Below are 12,789 nucleotides of genomic sequence, written 5' to 3'. Positions count from 1 at the left end.
GCTTGTTGTCGGTGAAGAGGCTGACGATCTTGTTTCACACCGTGCATGCATCATCCTTGTCGCGAACGACAGTGTGAAAGATGTCCTTGGACACGATGAGGAAGAGCCACCGGATGATGGTGGCGTCGGTCGCCAACCGTCGACGTCGCTGTTCAGGTCGAGGGGAGCGGCGCTCGACGACGGAGAGGCGTGTGCCCGTGGCAGAAGATGAGCCGCGACGACATTGGAGGTTGGGGACTGCTTCCTGCGGCGGCTCATGGTGGCGGGAAATACGTGATGCCTGCTGGGGTGGCGATGGGCAACCGCGACGGGGAGCTCGGCGGCGACGAGTTGGCGTCGTCGGGAGGCGGCGCGAGGGAGGAGGCGGGGTGCGCTGCGGCGGTGGCTAGTGGAGGAGGATGGTCGTGGGGCTCAGGAGTGGATCAGATTTGTTTTTCCAAAAAAAAATCCAATGAAGGGGTGGACCGAGCGGGTGAGGTTGTCGTGGCCTGTCGCGTGGCGCGGCCGCTCAGTCTCGCCTAATAGTGCTCGTGCACTATTAAAGTTTTCAGGCAAAATGTTTCGCAAAGCTATGGCCTAACCTTGAATATGGCCCGTCCCTAAGCACGCCAACGCTTCAATTTTTTTGTTTTTTGCGCAAAACATTGTCAAAATGTTTCGCAAATTTGACTACGGCCCGGCCCTAAGCACGCCAACGCTTCGGCGTAAAAGCCCAACGAGGAGCGTGTAGTCTACTCGTGCTTCGTTTCCTTCGTCGGTCTGCGCTGCAACCGCCGGAGATCTCGTCCGCCGTCCCGTCCCCCCGCGCTCCCAGCGAACCCGTCCGGCTTCCCCCAATGGTAAGCAACACTACCACCCCCGACGCTCTTCGTTTGCTCTGCGCCCGCCGTACAGTCGATTTCCCGACTTGCCCCGATCCGTCGCGGCCGGCTCCCGCCATGGGCATGGGCGGCATCATATGATAACTTTCACGGAGATTCAGTTACCGATGAGGCACAGCTCATCCTCTCTCGTATGTTTCTTGTCAGTCTGGGCTGGCAGGCAGTGTTTCCACGCGGGCGCAAATCGGGATCTGCTGTATGGTGGCCTGAGCCAGTTTGTGCTTGTTGTTGCTGTTCGTTTGATCCTTGGTTGTATGTTCGCGCAGGAGACCTGCCCGTCGGTGAAGAACATTCTGTTGCTGGACTCCGAGGGGAAGCGCGTCGCCGTCAAGTACTACACGGATGATTGGCCCGTGCTGTCGGCGAAGCTGGCCTTCGAGAAGTCGGTGTTCGTCAAGACCCAGAAAGCAAGCTCTGGGGCAGAGGGTAACTTGCACTCTGCCTTATTCTATTTTTAACAACAGGGAAGGTGATTTTGTATGTCTGATGATCGGTGTTAGTTGTAGTACTCCAATGTTTTGGTCCATAATGCTTGCTGTCTTTCTGAAACCGCAAATTCATGCGTTTGATATCTTGCATTGATTTGTTGTTGACAGAATTGTCTGCTTTCCATATGCTCATAAAACAGGTTGCTGTTGGGGAGTGCTCTTTATAATCAATTTATGGTTTCTTCTGTACTGACAGTTTGGTACAAAATTGAATTAACCATATCTCCCGTCGTTCTTCCTTTGGTGCTAATCACTATCTCATAAATTATGACTATTTGGGTGAAAAACATGTTAATTTGTTTGTATATGAACAACAATATGATTATCTATATGTCTTTCTCTTCTGTTCTCATGCTTCTCTTTGATAAGGTTTTGCCATCATCCTTTTCTCTCTCTCAAATTAACACCTAATGCAGCATCCTGCTAAGCCATATTTTCTTAAAAAAATAGTATGCATCTAATCGAACTTTATTACATATTAACCATCTGACCATAATTGATGTTGCAGTGATTCTCGAACTAGGTGGGTGGGTTAGCAACCTTGTGCCTCTATGGTTGCACTCACTTGCACACTAGATGAATTTTGATTGCGGCCAGTTTTTCCTTTACCAAAACACTGGAAATTCGTAAACAAACATGTCAAGCATTCGTTCTGCTGGCAATTCTTTTTCGGCGGAAAATTTTGTGCTAACATGATAGGCGCCAAATTTTGGCATGGGTTTGTGATGCAAATTAGGCAACATGCAAACATCTCCGTAAGGCCACAAAATAAGTTTATCTAACAAAAAAGCGCATAAGTTCATTCTCATATTATTATATACTTATATGGAAACCAGTATCCTTCATTAGGGCTTGTGGAAAGTAATTTACATTTTGTTAGCTTTGGCTGAAGTTATCGCTTCGCACTTCCACCATTCTCACCAATTGGAAGATGATTTTGGATAGTATTGCACTTTGCTTGAGTTGATTTTTCTACTTAAACAGGAGACGTGTCCGTCTGAAACTTTCTGTTGATCTGTATGTGTTTCTTACTTGAAGACTACTCATCTAATTCAAGCTATTAAGTTCCATTTATTGCTTTCCCCATTTACAGCTGAGATTGTAATGTTTGATGGTCAAATTGTTGTGTATAAGTTCATCCAAGACCTGCATTTTTTTGTTACTGGAGGAGACGAGGACAATGAACTTATTTTAGCATCAGTTCTTCAGGGATTCGCTGATGCCATTGACATTATTCTTAGGTGCTCAATATAGTCAGATTTTCTACCTATTTATTTTATAACATAATATTGTTACGTTAACATCTGATTGCATACGGATTTGTTTTCCATCTCATTGGTTTCAGAAATAATGTCGACAAAAGAACAGCTCTTGAAAATCTGGATCTAATTCTATTATGCCTTGATGAAATTGTTGATGGAGGGTAAGTCCTAATCTTACTACCTCTTATTGTTCAATTGTATTTCTTCATCTTCTCTATAACACTTGACCTTGCTCATCTGCCTGCTCATGATAACACCGGTTTTGGGAGTGGTGGCATGAAAAAGGAATTCTATTGGTACCTGCACAAAAGAAAAGGCACATGCCATTAGTTAATATGTAAATAAAAAGATTTGATAAATAAAAAGATGTCTTGAACTTGAAAGATCTGGAATAACAAGCTTCTCATTTCGAAATGTTATTTATATATTAAATACCATTGATTCACATGTTTTTTCCAGGCTTCCATATATGACTAGTCTTCAAGATTTCCTTGTTCATTTACTTAAGTTTTACTTTATTTTCTTGAATGGCTTCCCAGGATTGTCCTAGAAACAGAAGGAAGTGTGATAGCTGAAAAGGTACTAGCTCATGGAGCAGAGGGTACCACATCAATCGCCGAGCAGGTAGGTTGCAGACAACATAATCTTTTTCTACTTATGAAACTGGTTGCTATCTCCTAGTAGAAAGGGTTTGCTTTAACGGAACTAAGTAAATGTTTTCTGTATGCAGACTATAGTTCAGGCCCTAACAACAGCAAGAGAGCACTTTGCCAAATCTCTGCTAATGTGACGTGTCCTGTTCTTGTGGACGAAGATGGCACTGGACCAATGTGTTCATTTCAGTGTCAAAGGAGAAATGAGGGGAAATGTCGGAATCTGTGGGTGTAAAATTACGCGTTTTCGTTGACATTATATGTGTTCAGTTTTACGAGTGCTCGAAATTTGTGTGGACAAAGATTGTGAAATGTGACCGTCTCGATTTTGCTTGGTTCAGTTCATCTCCTTGTTGTTTTACTGTTACTTGTCGTGTCAGTACAATGCTTATAGAGGTTAACAGGCCACCTTCTCACTTCAAAGAAGTAGGCTGTGTTTGATAGCAAAGTACTATATAAACCAAAGTATCAAAAACTGCAGCAATTTTGCCTATAGGTATGAGATATCATGGTTTTACCAAAATAGAGTATTTTGGAGTATTCACGATACATAGAACCTGTTTGGCTGTTGCCATACAACACAGTAAATTTTGCTACCTAGCTGTTGCGTTTAAGCACTCAGTAGCTCTGTTTTTAAGAAAAGAGGTCTTGGGTTCTTTCTATTATGTAGAGAAAAACTATAGATTTCGTAATACTACAATATTAAAACCATAGTTGTTAGGGGCAACAAAACAACTCATTGTAAATAAAACTATGGTAACCTCAAAAACACTATAGTATTCTCAAAACACTTAGAGAGTACTCCCTCTGTAAACTAATATAAGAGCGTTTAGATCACTACTTTAGTATTCTAAACGCTTTTATATTAGTTTACGGAGGGAGTACTTTGCTGTCAAACGGGTTGTAAATGTTCCGCTGAAAGCAACAATACCAGAGTTTGCCAAAAATTCACCTTGCAGCTATGAAGGTAGACAGTTGTGACCAGGGAGCATATGAAGATCCTGGATCGATGCAAGTCATGTAACTACGTTGCCTTCCCTCCGCTTGTTTGTTGAACTCGGAGGCAATTGCCTCGATCAATGTATTTTGATTATAGGAAGAGAACTTCCCGGTTAATTGCGCAAATCCGGTTTAAAACCGCCACAACCGTCCACACAAGGGACATGAGATTCCATGGTAACATCGGAGGCACCGTCGGCCGACCTGACACACGACAGATAACCACACATACTTCCGAGGTAGTAGCACACAAACATCATGGTCTCATCACTTCTCCACGAGCGAGCAAGCAAGCAAGCAACCACGACTTGGCCACCGACGACCACCGTCCGACACCACTCACCGCGACAGTCACGCTTTAGTAGTATGTTCGTTAACCATGCCACGCTAGCTCCTCCGTCTCAACGAAGGTGAACGAACCCATGGGAAAGCAGTGGAAAGAAAGAAAAGTCACTCCCGGCACACGCTTGCTTGCTAATATCTGGCGTCGTCACCAAACCACCAGCTTATACGTACGCGGGCCTGCGGCGACGAAGGGCCGGGCGACACGCGAGCAGGCGCGCTGTGGCGCGACAGCGACGCCTTGTCGATCGCTCGCCCGGGCCACAGTCTCCACCACCCCCAGGATCGAACCGACGACGCCGATCGCCCCCGCCCGCCACCAAAGATCCCATCCCCTACATGCCAGTCGTTCGGTCGGATCGGACGCATATCTCCCCAGCCGACTTCGCCCGCCCGGATCGCTTTTCGTCCGCTACTTAGCTTAGCACAGTACTACTACTACCACGTGCCGCTCCTAGCTAATCGGAAGGCAGCGCGTGTTTGCTTGTGCGGGCCGGGCACGCACGCACGTACCCACCCAGAGAGGAGAAGCCAGCCGCGACGTTAAAAAGATCGTCCGGGGGGAACCTTTCCCGCGGGACACCATGAAGTTGCCGCGGTGGGACGTGGCCGCCGCCGGGGCCGAGAGCGCGCACGCCGACGCGCAGCAGCTCACGCCGCCCGCCACGCCCGGCGCGGACGATCGGGCGGCGACCGGCTCTCGCAGGCGGCCACCCGCAGGCGGCGGCGACGGCGATGGGGGCGCGTTCGTGTGCAGGACGTGCAGCAGGCGGTTCCCGACGTTCCAGGCGCTGGGCGGGCACCGGACGGGCCACACGCGGCTGCAGGCGCGCCAGCAGCGGCCCGCCCCTCGCAAGCCTCGGCCGCACCACGAGTGCGCCGTCTGCGGGCTCGAGTTCGCCATGGGCCAGGCGCTCGGCGGCCACATGCGCCGGCACAAGCAGGTTGAGCCACAGGCGCACGTGGAGGAGGCGCTGGGCGCAGTGCACATGCGCCGGCACAAGGAGGCCGGCGCACAGGCGCCTGTGGAGGAGGAGGTGGCGCTGGGCTGGCACGAGCAGGCCGACGCGCAGGCGCCTCAGCCGCGTGTGGAGGAGGAAGAGGCGCCAGGCGGGCACGTGCGCTGGCACAAGCAGGCCGGGGCACAGGCGGCGCGCGTGCAGGATGAGCACCACCAGCAGGAGGAGGAGGCGCTGGACTTGAACTGCCCGCCGCCGCTGGAGGATCATCGCGGCGGTGACGACCGAGGAGATTGTTCCGCCGCGTCAGACCCTCCTCTGCTCAACCTCCTCGTGTAGCTGCATGCCGGGCTGACGATTCCGAGTTCGTGTCTGTCTGGATCGATCTTATTACCATTCATCGTGGAAGAAAGTCCATGTGGCGATAAATAAACAAGGTACTTTTATGTAGTTATTACGTGATTTTCATGTTCCATGGCTATTGCCATTCGAGTACGTCTAGAATCTAGTCAGTCTCTCGTCATAGAATCCGGACATGTACGCTGCTTTTAATCATGCACGCATACGTGAGTGGGTCGCAAGAGCACGTCGTCCGAGGAGCGCGAGGCGGATCTTGGTGCCGACAACGAGCATCAAGCGATCTCCTCCGTCCATTCTCCGTTCCAACATGTAACATCCGCCTGCAGCTAACTACCATGTTTGTCCCAGATGACTTCTTTTCAAGAATGAAGATAAATAAATAATATTCCCTCCGTTCACAAATATAAGATGTTTTGGTATTTCTACATTGACTATGTATGGTGATTGCTTTACGTAAAAAGAAAAACCATGTAACATCCGCAGCTAATTACCATGTTTCTCCCAAACTACTTCTTTGTAAAGAATGACAAGCTCCATACGCGGAGCATTCGTTGTCCTCTTGGCAGCATCGTGATTGTGTGAATCCCTACACATAGTAGGTCTGTAATGAAGCAAAGCAGCTAATTCCATGGCTGATCGAAGCTCTGGCACACGTGACGACGTGAACTTCTCCACGTAGTAGAATCTGAAAATTCATAGCAGAAGAGTATCTTTCTTCCAAGAAAACAGAGATGACAAACACCCCCTCTAGATCGTCTTGCAATAGCTTGCAAAACGATTTTATATTATGAGACGAAGGAAGTAGTTGAAAAGGTATTATAGGGACAACCAACACAAAGCGGGACAACCAACACAAAGCGTAATCCATAGATGAGCTGAGATTCATCTACTCCCGCATGAACAATAAATTTGAAATAATAGACAAAAATACCAGGCCTTTAAAATGCCTTTTTTTCGTTGATATCTAAGAGGCTTTTTTTGTCTAGAGCTACTCAAATTTCATTTGTCCCAAAACATTTGCATGCCCTAGCACACTTGAGCATCTTCAGTGCCAAAGGAAACAAGTTTTTTTTGAATTTACTGCTCATATCAGGTGCATGTGAGCCCAGGCACCAAACCTCCCTCCTCCAATACGACATAAATATTGTCAACCGACACCAATCATATTTTCCAAATGGTTCAGTCGGTCAATGTTAACCATGAAACCAAACTCAGCGCAATAGAGGTGACATCATAAAACCTTTTTTGTCTAGCATCCTTTCTTAAACCAAGAAAGTCGACAAAATTTCCAAGTACTTAACCAAAAGCAGCAAGACACAAGTACCTTATACAGGTTTTTGAATGCATAGGGTCTCATAGCATGAAGTATCCATATCCTACCACTTACATTTAAAATAAACGAAGAGAAATTCTCCCCATAACAGAGTAAGGTCTAACGGACTAAGGAAAGGTCAAATACCAACACTCATAGCATGGTACCATAAGTAAATTATTATATAATAACGCATGATAAATAGCGTAGTCAATATAGACACCATATATAGTTACATGACAATGAAAAAGTGTCCGTACATTGTACTCCGTATATGAGAAGATAATATATCATGATAATTTAGTACTTGGTATGTAGTAAATTTCTTCTTTTGCGAATGTGGTATGTACTAAATTAACATGGTTTCTGCAAAAAGAGAAACTTCTTGTGGCTGGATGGCTGGCAAAACTAGAAGTTCTCCTTGTGGAACTCGAATTGTGTCCTTGTTTTTCTCGAGAGATCCTTTGCAAGATAGCGCAATTCATTTGTCAGTGTCGGCATGCCGCAGTAGAACACTCCTGCGATATCCAAGAAACACAGGGTTAGTGTCAATTCAGAAAAGCAATGCTATGTATGCACAAAAGTGTTGCTAGTTGATTGATCATGTTGCTCTTAATTATGCAGTGGACTGAGACAAGAAGCTCATGCCTTGATTGGTATGTCACAATTAGGTAAGAGATATTATCCACGAATACTATATATGTGCATGAGGAAATTTCAGAAATACACAATATTCGGGGCTGAGGTAACAAAAAACTACAACTCTAAGGGTTGTTAATAAAAAACACAACTCCAGGACTAATCAGTAACAAAAAACACAGATTGCTTCGATTAGTCACTTAATGAAAAATATGACGTGCGGGTCTCATGTGTTAAGTGACTAGCGGGACAGTTCGGCTTGATCTAGAAAAATTAGAATACTTAAAGTTCTTTAAATAAATAAATAAATTCAAAAAATCCAAAAATAAAAATTTGTAGTACTATCCATCTTTGTTGATCAATCCAGGAAAATTTCAGCCTATTTTACTTTGATGTATTAAAGTTTGGACAATTTTTGTATGAACATGAATGCGTTGACTTACAAAAACTGTCCAAACTTAAAGTGGCCAAGTAAAATAGGCTGCAAATTTCCCAAATTGATCAACAGAGATGGAGTGAATTACTACTTTTTTCAGTTCTTTTTTGAAAATTTTATTTTTTAACTTTGAATATTTTTAAAATTAACACATGGGGCCCACATGTTATATTTCTCATTAGTCATAGAGTTGTGGTATTTGTTAAAATACCCCAGAGTTGTAGTTTTTTGCTACCTCAGCCTCAAATGTTGTATATTTATGTATTTTTCTCTATGTGCATATACCAAAGCTCAACTAACTATGCGTGTATTGACCATTTCTATCTAGACTGTGGTTAGAACTCCAAGATGCAGCTTCTCCAGCATGCTAATTGTGCTACGCACAGAAAGTGTGTGGTGCTAGAAATTGTCGTGACTGATTATATATGTATTCCCTAGTGATCTAAACGATCTTATATTACTTTACGGACGCAATACTTCTTTACTAAGCCTCAAATGTTGTGTATTTGTGCAATTTTCCCTGGATGACCTGCCTGTCAGTAGGCCAGCGTCGTATTCGTGAGCATGGCCCCACTTGTCTGCAACCGTTGGATGTTAATCGGACAAAGCCATAATCATACGTGCAGTAGTTTCGTATTGCAAAACAGGAGTAGTAGTTAGTTTCCGTATGGTACTGACCGACGCGTTTTCCTTGATTCTCCTGAGCGATGCGCTCGTAGGCCTCACGCCAGTTTGCTCGCCCGAAGGTGGTCTTGACTCGACTGCCGGAGATGATGTCAATGCCGTGCTTGGCATAGTACAGCGACTGGAGAATGGTGAGGGGCGCCGACCGGGCGTCGCCCTCCTTGTGGACGCTGGTGCAGTGGGTGTGGAGCTTGATGATGCCATCCTCGTCCGTCTCGGCCACCTCGTCCATGATCCCACGGAACCACTCGAAGGAGCCTTGCTCCCTGGTGGTCCAGTAGAAGTAGGCACGGCGAGTCTTGAACGACGCCGACGGGCTTGCGTCGCCGGGGACGGGGTTGACAGACTCGATGTCCCCGAGCCGCTTCGTGTTGTTGATGATGTCCTTGATGATCGAGATCATGGGCGTGGCGCCGATGCCGAGTCCCACCAGTAGCACAACATCGTACTGCTTGTCAGTGGCGGAGGACGGATTATTTTTGAGGTGGGGCGAACTCTTAAGCATATACTCCATCCATTCATAAATATAAGATGTTCTAGTAGCTTTTTCTTGAATTGAATGTATGTAGATATATTTTAATGCATTACAGTACGTATGCAGTCTATGTTTAAAAATCCAAATATCTTATACCTTTATGAACGGAGAGAGTATATTTTTGATGTGGCTAACAACTACCAGAAAATATTATTTTCAAATATGCAATTCATCACAAAAAATGCCACCAATCATTATATGTAGATTATCAAACCACTATCTAACAAATGACACTAAAATTCAAAACCAAATTACCTATGTTCAGTATCTTTGCTAGCCATATTCCCTTCCCGTTCATGGTCTCGTACTGCCCACCGGCCTCACGCGCACAGTGTGCTGCTGGTCGCCGGAAACATGAGTACACGACCACGTCTGCATGCGCGCTCCTTCTGGCCGTTGGCCTCACGCGCGCGCTTGGTTGGCCGCCGCGAAGGTGCGAGCTCGCCCCTTTTCCTGCTAGGGTTTGTGTGTCGACTAGAAGCGGAGTCGCTCGACTCTGGATCCTGGAGCTGGCGTGCGGACGATCGATAGAGTGGATCGAGCGAGGCGTCGGGACCTGCTACTTGCTACGGCCCAGTTGATTGGGTAATCACGGCCCAACAAAACGTTTCACGCTGATTTTTAAGCTGTTCTATTTTTTAGCGATCGATCACGTTATATATACGTATACACAAAGCAGAAACGCCAAAAATCAAGGTAGGGCGAGCGCCCAACCTCGCCCTACCAGGAGCTCCGCCTGTGCTGCTTGTAATCCTCCGCGGGTGCACCATACGGCCCATCGATTAGTATCTTGGGGAATCTGCAGATTAAGTTGGTATTTAATTTTTCAAGATAGATCCACATGGCCAAAGACAGCAATTGCGCGAGGAAAACATGGTAGCAGATGGATTTTATTAACGCATAGTTGCAGTAGGAAGGGAAAATATTCTTTCCGGTCCATAAAATTGTTCTTATTGTCTCTTACATATGGCCGTTCATCCTCCTGACAAAACCCGGGAGTCCTCTGACCGAGCTTTTAAATACTCGTCCTTGGAATCCAAAGTCCAAACTCAGCCCAAAATAAATAAGCAATGACAGTTTCATGTATAAAAATATCAATTTAACTATTTAGCCTGCTATTTTCACTAAAACCCTAGTTTCGAGCTATTTCGTACTTTCGGGCTTGGCGTTTGGACTTAAAACTGTAGCCTAAGCTTGGCCCCTAAAAAGCAACAACCGGGAGATGCCACGGGACATGCCATCACCACTATACTAGTCCTGCCCACCCATCGGACAATTACACCTTGATATTTTCCATATATCAATCAATCCATAAAAAAGGATTCTGATTAGTGTCACACGTGTGGCACGAAGCTATTCCGTCCTGACGTTTTTTAATGGCAAGTTCAGTTTTTAAGGATGGCAACTTTAGTCGTGAAGCATGTCAACATTCTGTTTGGATGGTAAGCTTAAGTTTTTTTTTTTACCTTTTTTTTGGACGGCAATTTTAGTTGTAAAAATGTCAGACCATTGTTACTTCGTGCCACACGTGTGGCACTTATCATTTGAGAAAAGAAAACATATCAATCAATCAAACAAATCATCCATCAATACTGGAAGATAGGCCTAGCAAGTCGGATACAGGAAAGTCCAAAAGTCATTGGACTAAACTGTGGTTGGCCAAGGTGCCGGCAAAGGTGTGATCGTTTGCATGGCATCTAGTAAAGAAAATAGCATTCCTACCGGTGAAACTCTAAGCCTGTTTGGTAAACTCAGGCAGGGGAATGGGAGTTTGCACAATGGTATTTATGGAGGGATTAGGCATGAGAAGTAGTTTTTTACTCCCATTCCCTTGTTTGGTTTATGGTGGGAATTTGTGTGGGATAAAACTCAGCTCACGAATTAGCAGGGTATCCCTGGGAAGAAATCGGTGGGAATTGGCTTTCTCAACTCCCATTCTCCTTCCCACTTAAACTCCCATTTCCTCTAATCAAATAGTGAATTTTTAATCTCCTCACCCCTTAACTTCCATTCCCCATCTCTAATTCCCCTGAACCAAACACACTGTAAAGAGGAGGAAAATATCCGAGGATGATCTATGTGTGTGATATGCAATGCATCAGTATGGCATCACGCTTTACTTGATTGCCATATGTCTAAGTGTGTGTGGGCACTTATGAAGGAGGAGCTTGTGGAGCATATAAGACTTTGCAAATCTCCTCGTAACCTTGTGGGTGATATGGTAGGCGAGACGAAAGGTGAAGCATGAACAAATCTTTCAGAGTCCACTGTCCACAAGGCTGTTCGTTCTGAGATACTCGAAGGATCTTGAGTGGAGAAGAAGTTGGCTTATTTTGCTGTTTAGAGGCCGAGAGAACCAAGGTGGATTAAATCCCTAGATGGAGGGCCAAAGATCAATGTTGACGTAGTTGTTTCTCAACATAGTGAGAGAGGTTGCCGCGCGGCAATTTGCAGGGATGGTCAAGGAAGATACATGGGAGCATTGATGACCTTTTTTCAAGGTCTTGTTGATCCGGAGATTCTAGAAGATCATGCTTGCTTTGAAGCCCTTTCTCTTGCTACAGATCTATACATCCAAAGGGTGAGGATAGCTAAAGATTGCATCACAAAGGTATGTCCGATCGAATCGATTTCAAACTCATGATCCAAGAGGAGAAAATGGGACCGGATTTCACGGGAAAAAGTCAACTTTTGCTCATACGTACATACCTTGGGTCGGACTTGGCGTCGTCGCGGTCATACTCTACCTGGCGAATCTCGTTCTTCCCCTCCGTGTTCGGGCAAACCTACAATTTGTACACACACGTTTAGCGATAGATATGGTTCCAGAGCTTTTGGGGTTGACTATGATGAGATCAATGTTACTAATCACAATAATACCTTAAGGAAGGCGTCCCTGAGGTCTTCGGTCCAGTCACCAAGCGCCTTGATGTGGACGTTGACACAGTCATCCTCTGGCGCCGATGTGATGGAGAACGGGTGCCTGAACGCTCATTCAGTTCACCCATTAGACAAATCGCTATTTCATTGAGGGGTTATTTTGTTTGAGAATAAAATTGTCACACATGAGATCTAGAAAAAAGACGATCAACTTAAGTGAGTGTTTGGTTCAATATATCCTTGCGTATTCGCGAAAGAAAGTAAGTATTTGGTTCAAGTTACACCTTAGTCCAGACTAGAGGCTAAGGCGCGCTTCACCACGCCACTCTTAATTTGTGGGATTAACTCTTTTATATCTA

The 12,789-nt window shown here is 45.5% G+C and overlaps 1 protein-coding gene and 1 pseudogene across 1 annotated transcript; one reads left to right on the top strand and one right to left on the bottom strand.

Moving 5' to 3' along the window:
• The first annotated feature begins 586 nt into the window (after positions 1-586).
• Positions 587-3,624, top strand: LOC123136143 (coatomer subunit zeta-1). Its single transcript, XM_044555458.1, has 6 exons — positions 587-839; positions 1,148-1,307; positions 2,463-2,610; positions 2,715-2,792; positions 3,171-3,255; positions 3,362-3,624. Exons 1-6 carry the CDS (start codon positions 837-839, stop codon positions 3,419-3,421), a joined length of 534 nt encoding a protein of 177 aa, XP_044411393.1. The 5' UTR covers positions 587-836; the 3' UTR covers positions 3,422-3,624.
• Positions 3,625-7,518: 3,894 nt separating this feature from the next.
• The window catches only part of LOC123093629 (respiratory burst oxidase homolog protein B-like), a 14,920-nt pseudogene continuing 9,649 nt past the window's right edge, over positions 7,519-12,789 (bottom strand).

The sequence above is a fragment of the Triticum aestivum genome, chromosome 1B, assembly GCF_018294505.1.
Source record: "Triticum aestivum cultivar Chinese Spring chromosome 1B, IWGSC CS RefSeq v2.1, whole genome shotgun sequence".
NCBI classification, from domain to species: domain Eukaryota; kingdom Viridiplantae; phylum Streptophyta; class Magnoliopsida; order Poales; family Poaceae; genus Triticum; species Triticum aestivum.
The sequence above is the reverse complement of the archived record's forward strand: the minus strand, read 5'-3'. Positions and strand labels throughout refer to the sequence as shown.

What these genes read in the sequence shown, in the direction of transcription:
- LOC123136143 (XM_044555458.1), top strand. An exon ending in GATGAAATTGTTGATGGAGG is followed by an intron (nt 2,793 to 3,170) that starts GTAAGTCCTAAT and finishes ATGGCTTCCCAG; the next exon opens with GATTGTCCTAGAAACAGAAG. An exon ending in CCACATCAATCGCCGAGCAG is followed by an intron (nt 3,256 to 3,361) that starts GTAGGTTGCAGA and finishes TTCTGTATGCAG; the next exon opens with ACTATAGTTCAGGCCCTAAC.